The sequence below is a fragment of the Aythya marila genome (assembly GCF_965140915.1).
Source record: "Aythya marila genome assembly, chromosome: Z".
Classification (NCBI taxonomy): domain Eukaryota; kingdom Metazoa; phylum Chordata; class Aves; order Anseriformes; family Anatidae; genus Aythya; species Aythya marila.
Genome location: NC_139080.1, coordinates 60,140,818 through 60,158,272, shown reverse-complemented (window position 1 = coordinate 60,158,272; position 17,455 = coordinate 60,140,818). Strand labels below are relative to the sequence as shown.

General features: G+C 37.4%; 1 protein-coding gene across 1 annotated transcript in view; it reads left to right on the top strand.

The window, feature by feature from the left end:
• Nucleotides 1-17,455, top strand: part of EFNA5 (ephrin A5) — a 213,974-nt gene that overhangs the window by 165,868 nt on the left and 30,651 nt on the right. Inside the window, exon 2 of the mRNA XM_082784393.1 lies at nucleotides 9,267-9,559. Within this exon, the coding sequence (XP_082640519.1) occupies nucleotides 9,267-9,559 (293 nt within the window). The remainder of the gene's footprint in view (nucleotides 1-9,266; nucleotides 9,560-17,455) is intronic.

The window sequence follows — 17,455 nt, the reverse complement described above, 5'->3', positions numbered from 1 at the left end:
TGTGCAAAAAGTGGGTGTTAGTGCCTCAGACATAATGGAAGATTTTCTTGCTTATTTTAAAAAGGTGGATTTCCTAACAAATTAGCCACCTACAGTTTTTCTGGCATTGGACAGAGATAGTTGAGATGGGTTTTGTATTTTCAAGCATGAATATGGCATAAAAGATGAAGCTGATACCTTGGAAGGTGTTAGTGTCTGAAATAGACAAATGTAGGGTCATGTGTGGATGGTATTTATGACTACATCTAAAGAATATGTGGGTAGTAGTTACCAGATCTCCTCAGTGCACCTCAGATAAAGTTGGATAAATGTTTCTGTTGGACTCCAGAATAGTATTACTGGGTAGAAATAATGTGAGTGGACAGAGGCTCCACACATTCAGGCTGCCTTTAGGTGCTTGGGTGTGGTACCCTTCAGATTATGTTACTTGGGGCTTCAACACTGAAGCTTATCCTGTGAGTCTAAGTGATGCCTTTGACAGAGTAATAACTCTTCCTTTACCCACCCCTCCCTCCTTCTCTTTTCATCCATCTCAGCAAGTTAAATGCCCTCAGCAATGGAAAATCAATAGCCAGGTACAGTCTGTAGTCATGGGGATTAAAGCTATCAAAGCTGGGACAGCTGAGAATGAGAGCCTGACCTCCTTGGGATCAATGCTGTGACATGCTATACCCCTTGCCACCCTTATCATCCATGGCACGACTGTGCCACTGAAGCCTCCAGGCTTCTCTTTAGAAGTTACAGAAAAACAGAAATTCTGAGGGATCAGGCAAAGGTTGTGTATGCAAGCTTTGAACCAAAGTCCTTTTACAAATGCAGAGTCTGAGGAAAGTTTTAATAAACGGAATGAAAAACGTCCAGCTTATCGATTAGGAGATTCAGAATGATGGGAAGTTAAGTGGGTGAGGGTGTTGCAGTAGTTGAGAATCTCTGGAGTACTCTCAGATTTATAGGTGCGAAATAAATGTTGATTTGTTTATTTCCCCCCTCCTTCATATCCACTCAGGGAAGAGCAATTAGTTTCTATTTTTTAATGTTTGCATTATCACTGAACATATATCTTTCTGCAGTGCCAGCTATAAAAAGTCAATATAGGACCCAGCTGTACAAATAAACACAGTTATGAGTGTAAGGAGGAAATTATTAACAGTAAGTGAAGTAAACATATTTTTGAACAATTTATTCCTTAAAGAGCTTTTAAAGAATAAAAATAAATAAAAGTGGGTCTGTACTTATACATTTGATGCCATTGGTAACTTAGGACACAACTGAAATTTGAAAACAAGGTATTTCAAGTCTTTCATGTTAATGGAATTAACACAATATATGTCACTGAGAAAACTCTTAAATTTAAAATAAAATATACCCATTTCCCATTCAAACCTCCTCCTTTCCTCCTGCGTTTTACAGTCTTTTTGCCATGATTCTGCTTATAGAAACCTCCTCCTTTCAGATGCAGACCTTCTTCTTTTTGCTTTTTTTCTTCTATTTCAGTCAAGGCATGTTAGTTTCAACAGTCAGGTTTTATTTTTTTAAGAAAGTGGAGATGGTATATTATATAATAGTATATATTATATATGTATAATAATATGTGGATATGTATGTATATATAAACTTTTTCCAGAAAGTTAAAGACTTTTAGTAGACTGGTTTTGATGAGATTTCTTAGTTTTGGAAGTTAAGAGGATTGAAAGGTTCTAAATGGTCAGCTACAGACTAGCCTTCCACAGGGGAAATGAAGTTCCAGACAGTGAAGCTCCAGCACTCACCTTACCTTACCAATGTTATAAACTTTGGCCTGTCATATCCAAGGAGAATTTCCAAATCAATTGGCTATGAAGGGGCTGGTGCTTCTGACATTTCAAAAGGTCTAGTTTTTGCATCAGCACAGAATAAAAATAATTGCCATGAGGTTGGTATTTTTTGGTGATTTTTTTTTTTTTTTTTCTGGTTTGGCCAAACATTTTTGTATCCCTCATAGCTGTGTGGTGCTTAACAAGTTCTTTTCTTTAAAAGCCTCAATGCCAGTTGAAGATGACTTGTTTCATATTCCTTCCCATGTCTGTTCCCTACAGGGGAAGTAATGTGTCTCATTTAAATAGGCAGTAGAAATTACCAGATAGGATGGCAACTGACCAGAATCCTGTTATTCAGCAAGAAGGAAAACCATCCCTCCCAATAAGAAAACACAATGTCTCTCTTGTACCGCTGGCTGATAAGAAGGGACAAGGGCATGAGATCCCGTGGGGAAGCAAGTCATGTGATGATGGTGCTTTTCTCATGAAGCCCAGCTTAACACAATTCTGTTCTTTCTAATTTGCGTTTGTTTAGGATATTTGGTTTTAGGTTCAATCCAAGCAGTGTGAAAATCTGCCAGGCAGGGAATGGACATAGCAGGAACAAAAGGGGAAGTTAGATCTCCAACAGACAGGTATGGGGTGAATCTCATAGCAATCACTCAGCTCTTTTGAGAAATGTGATAGGCTCTTGCAACTGTCTGTGAGACAGTAATTGGGAGTCTGATGAAGTCTGTCAAGTGCAGGAGCCTGATTCTGCTCAGCTGTGTAATTGTGATGGAAGGGAGCCAGCCAAAGGCAGAGACCTGGGTGCAACCTTTTGGGAGACTTGTTCCGGCACAGTGGGTGGGAAAGTAAAACGAAGGTTGCAAATAATAAGTTTCTCTGCCTGATTGATAATGAACTAGTAATAAGTGGCCTTATTATAGTAATAAGTTTCCCATGGAAGCCCAATGATTGCAGAGAAGCTTTAGCTGAGTGCGTGTGACCACATCTTATTTTGATCAGCTGTAGCACAGCAAAGCTGGGTAATTATCATAATCTAACAATTAGCCTGGCATCCTTTCCCAGTGTTTAATTACTCCAGTAAATGGTAATTGAATAGAGAACTTAATGACAAGAGAATAAGTTTCTTTCTACATTGTGTACTTAACTTGCAGTCTTGTCTAGGCATAATTTTTGAATGCTGTTCTTTTTTTGAACAGCCTTGATTAGTTATTTCTCTGTCATTTTGTCAGTGTTTCACTTCCTACAGAGGCTCTTTTCATGGTATTTTGAGCTTGTCTTAACTTGTGAAACTGTAACCTAAGGACCAAAAGGTCACAGACAGCTCCTTCGCAATAGCTGTTGGGTTTTTGTTGTTGTTGTTGTTGTTGTTGTTGTTTTTTTTCCTGTTTGCTTGCTCAGGGTGGTAATATCCTGCTAGAGATCTAAAATGTCACTGGTTAGTAAACCCACTTCTCTTAGCATCTGGGAGATGTTGAATTTTCTTTTGGTTAGAATAGAGCTAAAATTAAAATCAGTCTTTGATTACTTCATTGTTTGTGCATCAGAATCATTGTTGATGTCAGCAGAGCTATGGGAACAGAGTTTATTAAATGTTGTGACAAAGCCAGTGAAAAGAACAGAAGAGCATTAAAGAGGTTATTTTTGCATACCACAGAAATAGCATCTTTAAAATTATCTGCAGTAAAATGGTGCACTTAATCCCACAACCCCTCAGATAATTAACAGCCACAAGATTTCCCCCATCACACACAGCAGCTTTAACTTAGTTGAAATGAGAGGGCTTGGGCTGTCTAAAAGAAGAAAGAATAACGAGGCACAAGTTACCCTGCTGTGTTACAGTCACAGCACGTGAGTAGAGTTTGCGATGGAGTAATGCACTATGCGTGCCACCTAAACACACGCAAAAAATGTGAGTGAACTCAGTGTAGATGGTAAATAAGTGACATTATCAAATTCCAAGAGCAATAAAATGTTGTCGTTTTAAATGACATGTTACGTCATTTAAATTATGTCAAGTTTTGCAGAAAATGTTTGTGTTTTGTGTATTATTGCATATACAAATACCTACTTTGTACTAGTCTCTGCATTGTATATACATGATACCTACTTTATACTCCCAACTCCAATACTAATAAATTATCCAAGTAGTTTCATAACTAGCTAACAAAAATAAACTGAATTTTCAACCTATTTCAATATTTTTCTGGTTGAAGCTTTTTCTGTGGCTATAGTAGCACTTGTGGAAAATGTTTCTGTCATCTAGCATTTAATGGCAGTTCAGCCTTTTTTGGGACACTTACAGGATATCTCCTAGCTTCTTTTTGCATGATACTTTTAGGAATATACTTTTCTCTGAGAACTGTCTGTCTGCTTAAATTTATATAAAATTTGCTGAGTGGCCAAAAAAATAAAAATAAGGATCCAAGTGACCAGCAGTTGCAGGGGTGTGCATGTGTGCTGCTCAGAGAAGCCTTCTTTCCTTTGGAAAAGAACAAGTATCTTTTTGCTGTGTTCTGAAAACTATGGCTAATTATGGTTTGCAAAGAATAATTCTATTTACTGAATTTTGTTGATGTTGCTTTGCATTTTATATTATCATTTGCGAGGAGGGCAACTGGTATAAGACATTCAGCTGTAGCAGTGTCCTTTGTTTGTTGGTGTTCCAGGCAGCAGAATCTGGGCTATTTGCATCTGATCATTTCTGATGCCAGACTCGAAGACCAGAATTTCATAATTCATAGTTAAAGCAGTTTTATTTTATTTTATTTTATTTTATTTTATTTTATTTTATTTTATTTTATTTTATTTTATTTTATTATTTTATTTCAGTTTCACAATGAAGCCTTACTGCATGCATTTAATAGAACAGGCTCAAAATAAAGAAAGGTTGACAAAGTAAAAAGAAAATTTTCCAGTACACTTATCTTGAAGTAGAGCATCTGGCATGTCGATTTTACAGGAAGGTTGATAGAATATAACTAATAAGATTTTTATGGGAAGCAAAAAGCAGGAGCTATTGCAATTTTTTATCTATCTAAATGATAATGGGCAATTAGTGTTATTTGTGCTGTTTTTAAACTGGATTTTTTATAGTGTTTATTGCAAGAAAGAACGGAAGAAAGGAACAAAACCCAACAAACAAAACTGTTGTTGCATTCTAAATATCTATTTAAATAAATCGTCACTTGTTTCAGTGACCAGCAAAGCTATTAAATTCAAAATGAGTCACATATGCTTCAGAACTTCAAATTATGAAGAGAAGTGTGCATACAGATTGTGTACTTTCACTTCCATTAATGGATAAACAGAATATAGAAGATAAAATTACTTTGAAAATGTTTTGCTAGTCTTACAGTTCTCCAGTTAAGATTATTGTGAATTTCTTTCTTTGCATTGTGAATACCTGGGTAGTTGTGCAGTGGCATTTGAGCCCAGAAACATTCACAGGGACGGTCTTTGCTAGAAGCTGTGTGCAAGTTTTGCATAGCAAGCTGATGGTTTGTTGGTTATGGTAATGTTTAGGTTTATAAACTACTTAACTATCTGTCTCTGTCTTGAAAATAGCTTTCATAGCCCTACTGCTTAATAGATAGCCTTGTACTATGCAAGTTTCCAAGACACTGTTTGAATGCCACCTGGCACAAAACAAAGGTTAATTATGTTTGAAGAGTAACTGTGTTTTTCTATGTGTAAGGCAGAGTCCAGGGAGACAAATGGCAGTATTTGTGGGAAGATCTGCAGACCCTGAGTTTTGGGGAAGCCTTTTTGGTTGGTTTCCACCACACCATTGTATTCTGTTATGCAAAATCTAGATAAGATTATTTTATTTTTTTTTTTTTAAATAATATTGTCATTATTCATAGTAGAAGCTATAAAGTTCACTTTATAGATCACTTGGTTCCAGAAGTGCACAGGGGTCCAGAATGAATCTCCCAGGACATGATGAAAACCTAACTGAGGAAAAGAAAAGGAAAGTCAGTAGTATTGCTAGAGACATGTTGAAAAATAAGCTTTGCATTGTATGTTGAAAGAGACTTGAAAAAAGGAAGGAATGCATTATTATTATATACAGTCTGTAGGAAGTCTTGTTCCTGTCATCTCTCCAAATATATCTGTAAACAGATCCCACCTTCCCTTTACATGTTGTGCTCTTTGATACGTGTGTGTGGCTAAACACTGATAAATACTTTCATTTGAAGTGGAACTTTGGTTTCACTCCCATACCTGACTTTACACTACTACTAAGATGCATTCCGTTATAAACAGTAAGTGTTTTCCTTCTGGATTTGGTTTAAAATTCTTGCAAAAGTGTTTCTGGATTGTTTTCCTTTTAATGGCTTTGAGGAGTATGAGCTTATGAGTTTTAGTGTGAGTTACCCATGGCCACCCTTGTGCCTTCCTGCTCGTGTCAGAAGCCTTTTTGGTTTCTCGTCAGGAAAATAACACTTTGTAATTGTAGAAGCAGGAACTCTCTCAGTGTTCACTCCAACACGCACAATGCAGATTTTGTAGCCTCTTTAGGAAAAACAAAATTTGTTCTACATCTGTTAAGTACTCATGCTGAGTCTTTGATTACTGAGTTCTTTAAGACATTACGAGAGAAGAAATAAATAAATACCTGCTTTCTGCTTCTTGGTTGGCTAATAACCTCTTCTCAGTATTGCTGTTGCTCTACAGAGTGAAGAGACTTTGCTCAGAGACGCTTAATAAAATACCTTGGTACATGTTTTCCCTGGAGCACATTCACTGCTGTGCCAGCAATATCAGCTAAGATCAGCCAGTTCAGATCACTTAAAATACACACAGTCTTCCTCTGTTTTTAGAGGCATGAATACAAATTCATGCAGGCTGCCTCAGATGTCTGTGGGTTGAAAGTAGTGGCAGAACAGGGGAGAGAGAGGTGATGAGGGAGGGAAGGGTAGCAGGATGAAAGGTATGTAGCTGAGTACTTGGGCCTCAGGCTGGCTCTGCAGCCCATGCTTGCTTCTTGCTCCTGCGTCCAGCTGTGCTTGGCTGGCCAAGGGCATCCTGGGACGCTCAGCTGGTTCAGCACTTGGGTAAGCAGAAATCAGAATGAACCTGTGGCCAAAGGGGATGGTTGTGTTGTGGTTTTGTTTGTTGAACAGGAATACAAGAGGGGACCTTGCCAAAAGGGTGTCAGGTGAGCTCCTTGTGTGCAGTGCTTGGAGCACAGGTCACTGTTGCAGATTTCAGGTTTGATTTCCTTGCAAACTTGGATTTAAGGTGAGATCACAAATTCAGTCTCTGTGTGTTTATAATCTCCAACTGCGTGGTCAGATTCACCCTTTCAAATTCAGCCATTCACAGTATAGAGTCTGTCTGCCTGGAGTCTCGTAGTTAAAGGAGAGGAATAGCTGCTCCTGGAGTGAGATCTGTCTCACCCCAGTGCAAGTTGGGCCGAAACAGGTCAGATGAATTGGACTCGAAGTCCTTATTCTCTCCATTGACTTAAAGGGAGTCTGGAAAAGCAGTTTGCATGAGGTTATTTTTATTGTTAAACTCCAGTGTTAAGGAAACCAGTCTGATCCTGAATGTCTACAGTTACTTACATCTAGTTCTTAGTCTTAGTTCGGAACGCTTGTAGTTTCTGTCAAAAAAACATGATTAAGCATTATTGTGAAGGCAGAGGCTGGTCTGAGAGGTGGGATTGAGAATAAGAAACCTACAAATTTAAAATAAATGTACATATGCACATATTTATTAATTACCAGTTTAGTTACTAGTTACAAAATCAAACTAAAAATGTAATTAAAAAAATGCAACCTAAACAAAAACAGTTATCATTGCTAGAATAAAGCCTTCTAGTTTTTAAATTAGATATTTGCTTTTGTTACTAGTAAGAAATGGTGTGCTGTTAACTGATACAGAGAACAGGCACCAGTTTCAAAACAGTATGTTTTTGCAAGTGTGTTAAGACAGCATCTGTTTGTGTGACAGGTTTTGAAAGCAGTGGAGTACAAAATACATTTTTAACTAATGATTTAGATAAATGTGAATTTTCCTGAAAAAACTGTGTTTAAGAAAAGAAAGACTTCTCCTTGTTTCAGAATGGAACTCTGAGTCTGTGCACTGGCTGAAATTATACAGATATATCATGCCTTGATGCGTGTTCAATTTTTTTCTGTTAAAAAGCTATTTTATTGAAGCTAAATTATTGTAGGGATATGAAAAGGTATAGTTTGCTCTGAATTTATCCTTGGAGGGCCAGCAGATCATTGCTTTTTCTCTGAAATTAGATAGAAGGCTCCAGATGGCAGATTTCAAGCCCATCAGGTGTTTAAAATATGCCCCTCAGCTAAAAAGAAGTATTATAGTTAAATCTGTCATGGCCTTTTTATTGCTGTGTGGTACACTTGACAACTGCAGCCGCGAAAGAGAGGAACTACAAGTAGCCCAGTTGCCTGACGTGGAGCAGGTCAGTGGTTGGTTTCTTAGGCAGCCCCAGGGAGTTTGATAGACGTACAGACCTGCTTTATGGAATCATTAAATCCATCACAGTATAAGCTCCCATGGAAGCAGTGAATTTGTTCCCATAGTTTCCTCCAGATTCTATGGCAGGCATTAGAAAAGTAATGTACGGGAAACATGGAGGGAGGGAAAAAGAACACATACACATCCCCAACAAAACAAAAATCCCACGCCTCTGAGGTCTCCTCAGTAATAGTAATAATAATAAAGTGCATCTGGGCTGGTGCCTTGTGCTGCATTTCTCAGCTGGCATTTATTCAGACCTGTCACCTTAGGCTGAGAGCTGATAATTCGTATCCCAGAATCCTTTTATCTGAGCAGAGCAATGTCTCCAGTATGTACTTCTGGCAAAGGAGTTGTAGTGTTTTTCAAATATCTTTAAAAAGCAATACAGGGTTTTCTTTGCATCTTGACAAACTGCTGCTAATCATGAAGAAAGTAAACCTGTTTGTGCTCTTGCAGTAACTATAAGTTCTTATAGTCAAGTCGGCTTTTAATACAGGGGTGACTACTGCCTGATTTACAGAAAAGGGCATGCCTGGGTTGCTTATTTTTCTGCACATGTAGATGTTTATATAGGCACTGGTATGGGAAGGCTAATACAGTTTTGGCTTCTTTGTTTCTTCTTGCTTCTCCCTCCAATTTAATAAATATAAATAAATAAACAAAAAGCAGAGATTTTGTTTATTCAATAAAGACATAGGGAGAGACAGTCTATAACTTGGTGTGAGTTAGCAAGAGACAACTCATTTTGTCAGAAAAAAAAAGAACAAAACCTTTATCCAGAAAGTCACATAACCGTAGTCCTGCACAAGCAGTCTCTGATAGCTCTGGTGAATATTAAGGGTTAGTTTCGAGAGTGAATGTGAAATGAAATGACATTACTGATGCCCTCTTTACGAGAACATTATCCTGCAACAAGGTCATCCTGCATTAACTGTGCTTATGTCTGAACTCTTTCTTTGATTTCAGATTCCAGCAGGGTGACTACCACATCGATGTGTGCATCAATGACTACCTGGATGTGTTCTGCCCTCACTATGAAGATTCAGTGCCAGAAGATAAGACCGAACGCTATGTTCTGTACATGGTGAACTTTGATGGCTACAGCTCCTGTGATCACACCTCCAAAGGGTTCAAGAGGTGGGAGTGTAATCGGCCACACTCCCCGAATGGACCGCTGAAGTTCTCAGAAAAATTCCAGCTCTTCACGCCCTTCTCACTAGGATTTGAGTTCAGGCCAGGCCGGGAGTATTTCTACATCTGTGAGTATATGGAGATTTACCGTTGTTGCCTAGCAAGTGCAAGAAACCTAGCTAATTTTTCACCTATGCTCTGTGGAAATGCGTAGGGCCAATGCAGATGTTTTACAGTGAACATAGGCTTAACTATCCCCAGATACATTAGCTAGGAATCTAGCTAGTGGAAATGAGATTAAATCACAGCTTCTTTTCTCACATGAAATAGCATGTCAGCCTGTTCGCTGAACCGTGGCTGACTTTTAAAGCAAAACGGACTGCTACGTTTATTGCAACACACTGAAGTGGAGGAGGCGAGAAGGGAAGGGTGGAAGCTCTCCCCAGATATGGGGAAAAATAGCTTGTGTGTGAAATTCCTGGATGTTTTTATTTGCCCAGTTTCAGTATTCTTATCTCTGTTTTTCTTAATTGCTCACTCTAAGTATTCTTGTCTTTGTAAAGTTTATCATCCAGGGAAAGCCAGGTCTCTGATTTCTGAGCAGCATACCTGCCTATGTCCAGCAGTATTCAAAACCGTAATTCCCCGTGGCAAGCACTCCTACTATCAAGCCACATGTTGCCTTTTGCTTCCTTCCTTCTCATCCTGCTGTGTTCTTGTAGCAGCGGTTTCAGGCAGCGTGGAGCATGTGGGGTGCCGCAGGGTGGGGAGGGATGACGCTGATGGCCCTCACCCTGTGCTGTACTGCAGCAGTGCCTTGCGCTGCCAGCCTGCGCCTGCACCCGCACCTAGGGGAGCTCGGAGCCCACTGGGGTTTTGCTTTGTTTGGTTGATCCCCCAACAAAGAGCTCATCTCATCATCTTGTTTTGGACCTGAATCTTCTGCTTCCTAACAGGTTGTGATGGTTTCAGTAGTATTATTTTTTTTTCTGGTAGTTTTTAGTGTTCAGCTAGAGAGCTGAAAGCTTTAGGAAGACTGTAGGTCCCAATAAATATTGCCTTTATATGTGTGGTTGGCCTTTTTGCTGTGAAACAGACCTTCCACCTCATTTCACCAGAGAAACTCAGTATGTATGATCCCTGTTTTTCAGCCTCATTTGTTCAGCATTGAGGTTTTTCCTTTTCCTTTCTAAATCTACAGGGAAATGCATTCCTAGTGGACTGTTTTCAATTCGTTCCTTTTTCTTCCCGCAAATAAAATCTTTTAATGGGTGGCAGTTGAGTGGCAGAAGAACAGTGCCTTGTTCTTGTGCTGAAGCATAATAATAATAATAATAATAATAATAAATGGCTGACAGTAATATTGCTTACGATTTTAAATATGGTGATGTTTTGTAATATGTTGATATTAAGTCATGTAAAGCCTTGATGCCATTTCAGATTTTGCAGCAAACTAAGAAATTAGGATTATGGAGATAATGTTCTAGGATAAATAATTCTATACTGTGTGTGCCTATTCTTACTCACATAACTTCCTCTTAACTTAAACAGGGATTTTGTATTGCTAAAAATTCTAATATTGGACCTCATGTAAACACTGGATTTTGTGGTTTTGTGTGTTTGTTTGTTTTATTTTTAATTCAGTTTCTCATTATTATCATTAAAACAAGCAGACATACTCAATATAAGGAATGAAATCTCTTTACCATCATGTGTTTGCAATAAAATGTAGCAGAGTTGTGACACCAGTACCTGCAAGCATAAAAAAAAATCCATATTGATTTTCTAAATTTAAAAAAAAAAAAAAGATGCAGAAATGTTTTATAAAGGTTAAAATCAAACAAGAAGGTAAAGAAAAGAAAAAAAGAAAAGAGAGAGAAATCTCAGGTTGGTCTATCTAGCTAACAGCTTCATTGTTAGAATATACAAAATCCATTGAACTCTCATGCAAGACATTATTATTCAAATACACCAGGGTGCTTATGCCTGGTTTTCCTCGTTTCTGGTTAAATTCAATATTTTGCTAAAAATCATTATGTATCTTCTATAACATTCATTTAACTGACTCATTTAACTGTCAAGGGCTCCCTTCAAAATAATTGCTCCAAAGTGCTTTAAAGTATGAAGGGCTTTATGATATTCAACTGAGTTTAGATGGAATTATTTTTTTAATGAAAGGTAAAATAGCAAAAAATTAGCAGTAAAGAGGTGTTCATTTACTTGTAGCTTATTGGCCTGGTATTCACTGAAATTAATTTTTTAGCCATGTTTCAGAGACACAAAGGCATTTTTCCTCCTTTTCTTTATTGTAAGTATTTTCCCCTTTCAGCCTTTGGTCTGCTGGGGACAGTAACAAGGTCAGTAATGCTGCAGTTACAGTCATCACAGCAACAATTAAAGGCAAAAAGCTTCTCTGGGGAGTGTTGTCCATCCTGGTATGTTTTTCTACTGGTCTGTGCTGAAGAGATGAGATGTTGAAACACTGTTCCTTATTTCCTCATCAAAATTGTCAGCAGGCTCTAGTGCAGGCTAAGGAGACTGCCTCTGCTACCTCTCTGTAGCAGACATGGTGAGGAAATCAGTGCTGTGTCAGGGAAGGTTGTCTTTCCTCATCAGATCTTAAACCTTTGCCCCCTCTGCATGACAGAGGAGGCTGACAATGTAGCCTGTTGTATTAAGGATATATAAGGACACAAAATATGTCATGTAGTGTAGATGTCTGGAAGACAAAAAGATTAAGTGGTTGGTTAGGTATTTAACTTAATTATTGTGTGTTTTTTTTTTTGTTTGTTTTTTGTTTTTTTTTTAGTGTTTATGGAACGTCTTCTCCCTTTACCTTTTAAGAAGGTGACTTGTATCTCTTGCTTCTATTATTTTCAGGAAGTGCAGTAATTTGAAAACAATCACTATCTTTTTTTCTGAACTGTTGATTTCTGAAAATGCCACTTTTTTTTTATTATGCAATACCTTTGTATATTGCTTACATGAACTTAGACCTCCCTTCTTCGCATAGTCATGCCAGAAAAATACAATGGAAGAAAAAAAATCTAGCTTGCTGATGTCAAATTCATATCAAAGAACAGAATTCATCATTGCAGATGTGATCAACAAGTACTGTTTGAGCTTCCTTTTAAATGAAAAACATGTTATTAGATATTTAGAGAGAAATTAATTTTTAGTTAGGGAGTGCATAGTCAGGAAAGTAAATAATAAATCATGACACAAAGTCTCAGTTTCTACATAGTTCTTAGCAGACGGTCATCTAAAGTTATTGTATGTTAATCTGATATCAGACAAAATGGTATTTTTTTCTGAATCAGCAGTAACTGAAAGTAAGTTAGTGAAAGCAGAAGTTAACCACTTAGTGGTATAACTGTGATTTTAATGCCATTTGGAAGGTAAAAGAACTTTGGGTTTGCAGGTTAAGATGGAGGAGGTACTATGGAATGGAAGATGAACTCAGAAGCAAGGAAGGGGAAAAAAGGTCATGAAATATATAATGTCATCAAATTCAAAATGAGGGTATCATTTTCATTCCTTTAACTTAATTATGGATGCTTTATTTTTATTAATGTAGTACATATGGAATAAAGTATCAGTAATAGTTTGGCAAAACGCAGAGCTGACGAAATCAAAAGATGAAGACACAGATAGAACTAGACTAGTACTGATTAATGAAGAATTCTGACAACAATTTCCAAAGCAAGCTCCTCTCCTGATTTAAGCTAGTCCACATTGCTCTTTTCTTGAGAGTAATGTATTATAGACATAGTGGCAGAAGTTGTACTAATATTAAGCTGTAGCATTTGCTTTCCTCTTTGCCATCAGTCTAGTTATTCCATCAAATAATTCAGCATTTGACAAGATCTATTCTTAACAAATCCATGCTATTTTTATCATCTTATCCTCCAAGATTTTACATATGTTATTTATTTAGTCATTTGATCACTGACTACTGTTACTTGTATATACCTATACCCTTTTCCTAAAGAAACCCAGATGGGTTTTTTGTTCTTCACAATCTTGCTATTGTTCAGTTCCCTGCAAGATCTTGAAGGATTTTGCTATCTGTTTACAGGTTTACCTTTAACTTATACTGAATATATGTTAAGTGGTTCTCTCTCCTGAGATGTTTCTGGCAGAATCTGTACTGAAACACTTTTCTAGGTGCCCTCACCTCTGAATTACTGGAGATGGAGGAGGACATGAAACAGTCACTGTTTGGTGGCAGTGGTGGTTGTGATAGGGATTTTTGGTTAGTAATGAAGAATTATGGGCAAAGTTTAGAAATCAAAGCAAGGAAACATGCATATCCCTGTGCAAATCAGGAGTTGGCGTAGGAAAGGCAGTGGCCGCTTATGAAAGTTAACGCAGACTTTAGAAAGACTTTCTGTGGCTAAGAACTTGGAAGAGCTTCTCAGATTGCCAGCTTGGCTGTACTTTTTTTTTTTTTTTTTTTTAGGATTAGTTTGAGTATAGCAAGAATTTAGAGATTTTGTAGAGACAAGGTTGAATTGCCTGTAATGCTGTCTGGGAGAACACTACAGAGAAATCTGTAAACTCTCATATGCTAACAGGCTTTTTTGATATTTTTCATGTGCTCAAAGAGTGATATTAAACAGGTTCATAGAGCTAACTGCTCTTCCTCAAGCACTAGCTTAGTATTAGTGGATGTCAATGTTCTGCACAAACAGTCACAACTCACTGCAAAGTGATTGTTTAATTTATGGGATGTCCACATACTCCACCAGAGGTAAGATGGGATGGAATTGGTGTAATAGGAACATAAAGCAGAAGGACCATGACCCATAATACTGTTCTATCAGAAAAGATAAATGTAAGTTGTCTTCTCCCTAACTTCCTCTTCCTCCCCCAAACACTTCCCTCATTTTTTTTTCATCTTGATATACACCAGGAAATACTGCTTTTTTCAGAACTGGCTTATACTGCTGGCTGTATGTCTGCTGATAGGAGATGCTGTCCGAGAGTGTAAGTGTAGTTTTTCTCAATTTTTGAGTCTGATTTATGTGAGGAAGTTCCTTCTGGAAATACGAGGTAATGTAAAGAAACCAGTGTTGCAGTCTGGAGAATATTAGAATCAATCTAACAGATGCCATAGGTGACTAGGCATGATGGTTAGGTTACTTTTTTTTTTTTTGAGGAAGTCAACATCTACTTTCATTACTGTATCCCAGCAGGGGTAGTACAGCAATAATAAACTAATAATGTTCTTTAAACACATTTTTTTTTTTTTCCTTTTTGCATCCAGCACTTAGAATATATGATTTCACTGTAAGCTATCCAGTAAAGTCAAATCTCTTAACCAACCAATTGACCTTGGCTTAAATGGCAATCTATACCAGTTTGGAAATTCCAAAAAAGATGTTTTATCTGTGCATTTACCAACATAAATGTGAAGACACTGTCAGCCTGGCTTTAAAGCTGCTTTTATGTAAAGAAGCTATTGCTCCTTCATGTTCATTGATGCAGCTAGTACTGATTGTTCTTCAGAGAATCTTTTCAGTTGTGGGCGAGAAAGTAGTTTCCATTTTATTAGCAATACTTTCTTACTGAGGTTTTCTGTTCTTCTGCTTGTAGTTATGATAAATGTTGTACATCTCTTGCAAATACCCATTTGTTTAACTTATGTATATGATTGTTAGGGCAGGTAGTCATTTGTAGATTTTCAGTGTTAGTTGTCTTACAAAGTACCTGGCTAAATCTTTATTTGGGTTCTTGACTAATATGCATGGACAAAACTAGGCTATGCATACATGAAAACAGATTATTTTTCTTCTTCAACTGAGTGCAGTCTGGAATTGTATGAAAAGTAGCCCCTAATTGTAATAAAAAGACCATAATTTTTGTGTGTGGGGGGGTTGTTTTGTTGTTGTTGTTTTTGTTTGTTTTGTCTTTGTATTTTTTATTGTTGTTGTATTTCCTCACATCAATAAAATATAGGCTGTAAGAAGCCTGGTTTGGGATATTTTTTACCCCTTGACTCTGCCAGCCCTGGGACTCAAAGTCTAAGATTTGTCTTGGGACAAAGTTTGGGCTTTAGCTTTAGAAAGCCTTGGCATACTGTACTCGGCATATATTAGAGGCAGTAGAGTCACTGTAGTTACTCCTTAGGCTAAACTTTTATTAAAAATTATTTCTACTGATGACAATGGTTGACTTAAGTAGCAAATATTTTGCTTTCAACGTGAAGACTTGTCTTTCAGTGCATTAAAAAAAGGCTGTCTGTTTTCATTTCCACACGTATTAGTTAATGCAGGTACTGCTGGTGTTTGCATTTTTTCATTTCTTTTTGAAGACATGAGGTCAGAAGTTCCCATTTGGAACTCTCTCTCCAAACATCCCAGTTTATACCAAAAGCTAAAAAAAATGAAGGTTAACTAAAGAACACTGTTAAGGGATGCTGAAGGATTCACAAATATTTTTAATGTGTTAATTGCACTTTTCTTTGGGGGAAATGTTGTTTATTGTAAGGTCCCACATTAACCTTTCAATCAAGATCTGATCAGCATAAACACTGATGCTACTTTGACAGCAGTGGCTTAGACATGCCACTCTTCTATGAATCCTGCTTTGATAGCTGGTTTACCAGAATCACTTGAGATGTTCTGAATGAAATCAAAGCAATTGAAAGGGTTTGATAAATGTGTACTTTAAAAAATATTTCTGTGTGATAACATTAGACAGACAAGGAAGGTGACCTTTAAAAGGGAATTCATGCTTATCCTAGTGTGTAGATTAAAGGACTAGTTTCTGTTAGAAAGCATCAGAAGAATTAAGTGCTGGTCCTGCTAAAAAGAAAGCAGAAACAATCACTGGAGTCTAATAGATTTTGACGTTGGTACTGTTGTTAAAATCCTCAAAGGGAGCATTAAAAGCTGTTGAATAATTTGGGACTCAGGAGAAATACATATAAGAAAATGAAGAGAGAACCCATGGAGGTGCTGGTCTCTATTGTTTCAGTTTTTCAAAGGGAATGAATGTCTTTCAGATAACAAGTTGAAAGAATACAATTTGGATCCGTGTGCTTGAAAAATTCAAGTGCCATTAAGATTCTGATAACAGCACAAATGTAAAAGAGGGGAGGATATACCATACATTTGTAGCTTTGAAAGCTGTCTCATGAGCGTATTGTATCTTAACTCTTGTAGGAAGACCAGTGGCTTGTGTTGCTTTCTACAGAAATGCTGGTATTGGACATCAGGAGAATGAGAGACTGCCTACAGATAGAAGGGTTGAGGGACAGCTTTTTTTTTTTTTTTCATCCACCCTTGTTTCCTTCTCATCTAATGTGCTGGAAGAAAACCAGTTAATTCTGTAGGAAAATAAAGCAGATATTGAACATTGTTATGTGATTATTTAATCACAAAGGTTAAGAAGGTAGATTGATTAGACCTTTGGTAAAAGACCACCAAGAAGGATTAGGAACTTGGTAAGGCTGTGTGTGACCTCCTTGCCTTAGAGGAGTGGTTACTACATGTTCCATACTGGTGTCTATGGATTACAGTAATTTTTAACATTTGCAGATCTTGTAAAAATCCCATTGCAACTTCCTCTCAGTATGCAAATCCAGTATTCTGCTGAAAGTACAATTGAATGAATTGAATGCAGCCCTTTCAATCCTTTGTGCAGATGGACCATTCATCATTCCTTGCTTTAAATCAGTTTTGATGTTCAACAGCTACAACTTCACATCTCAGAGGTGGCTGCACTTCAGTGGTGGGTAAGGCTCTTATTCAGTGGTACTTCACTGTGATGTTATGAGATTAATAAGGTGAAGCATGTAGATTCCTTGGATGAAAGAACTCATAGAAGTGGAGAGTATTATTAATAATTATCTGAGGACTTATAACTCTGTAACTGTTCTAATTTGATTTCTGAGCAAACTGAAACCTGTTTAATGAGCTGTTGTATTGGAAGTATGCGTTTTGTAACATGGAGCAGATGCCAACAGAAATGGAAATAACGTACCAGTGACATTTGGAATAACAGTGTTGTACTTCATT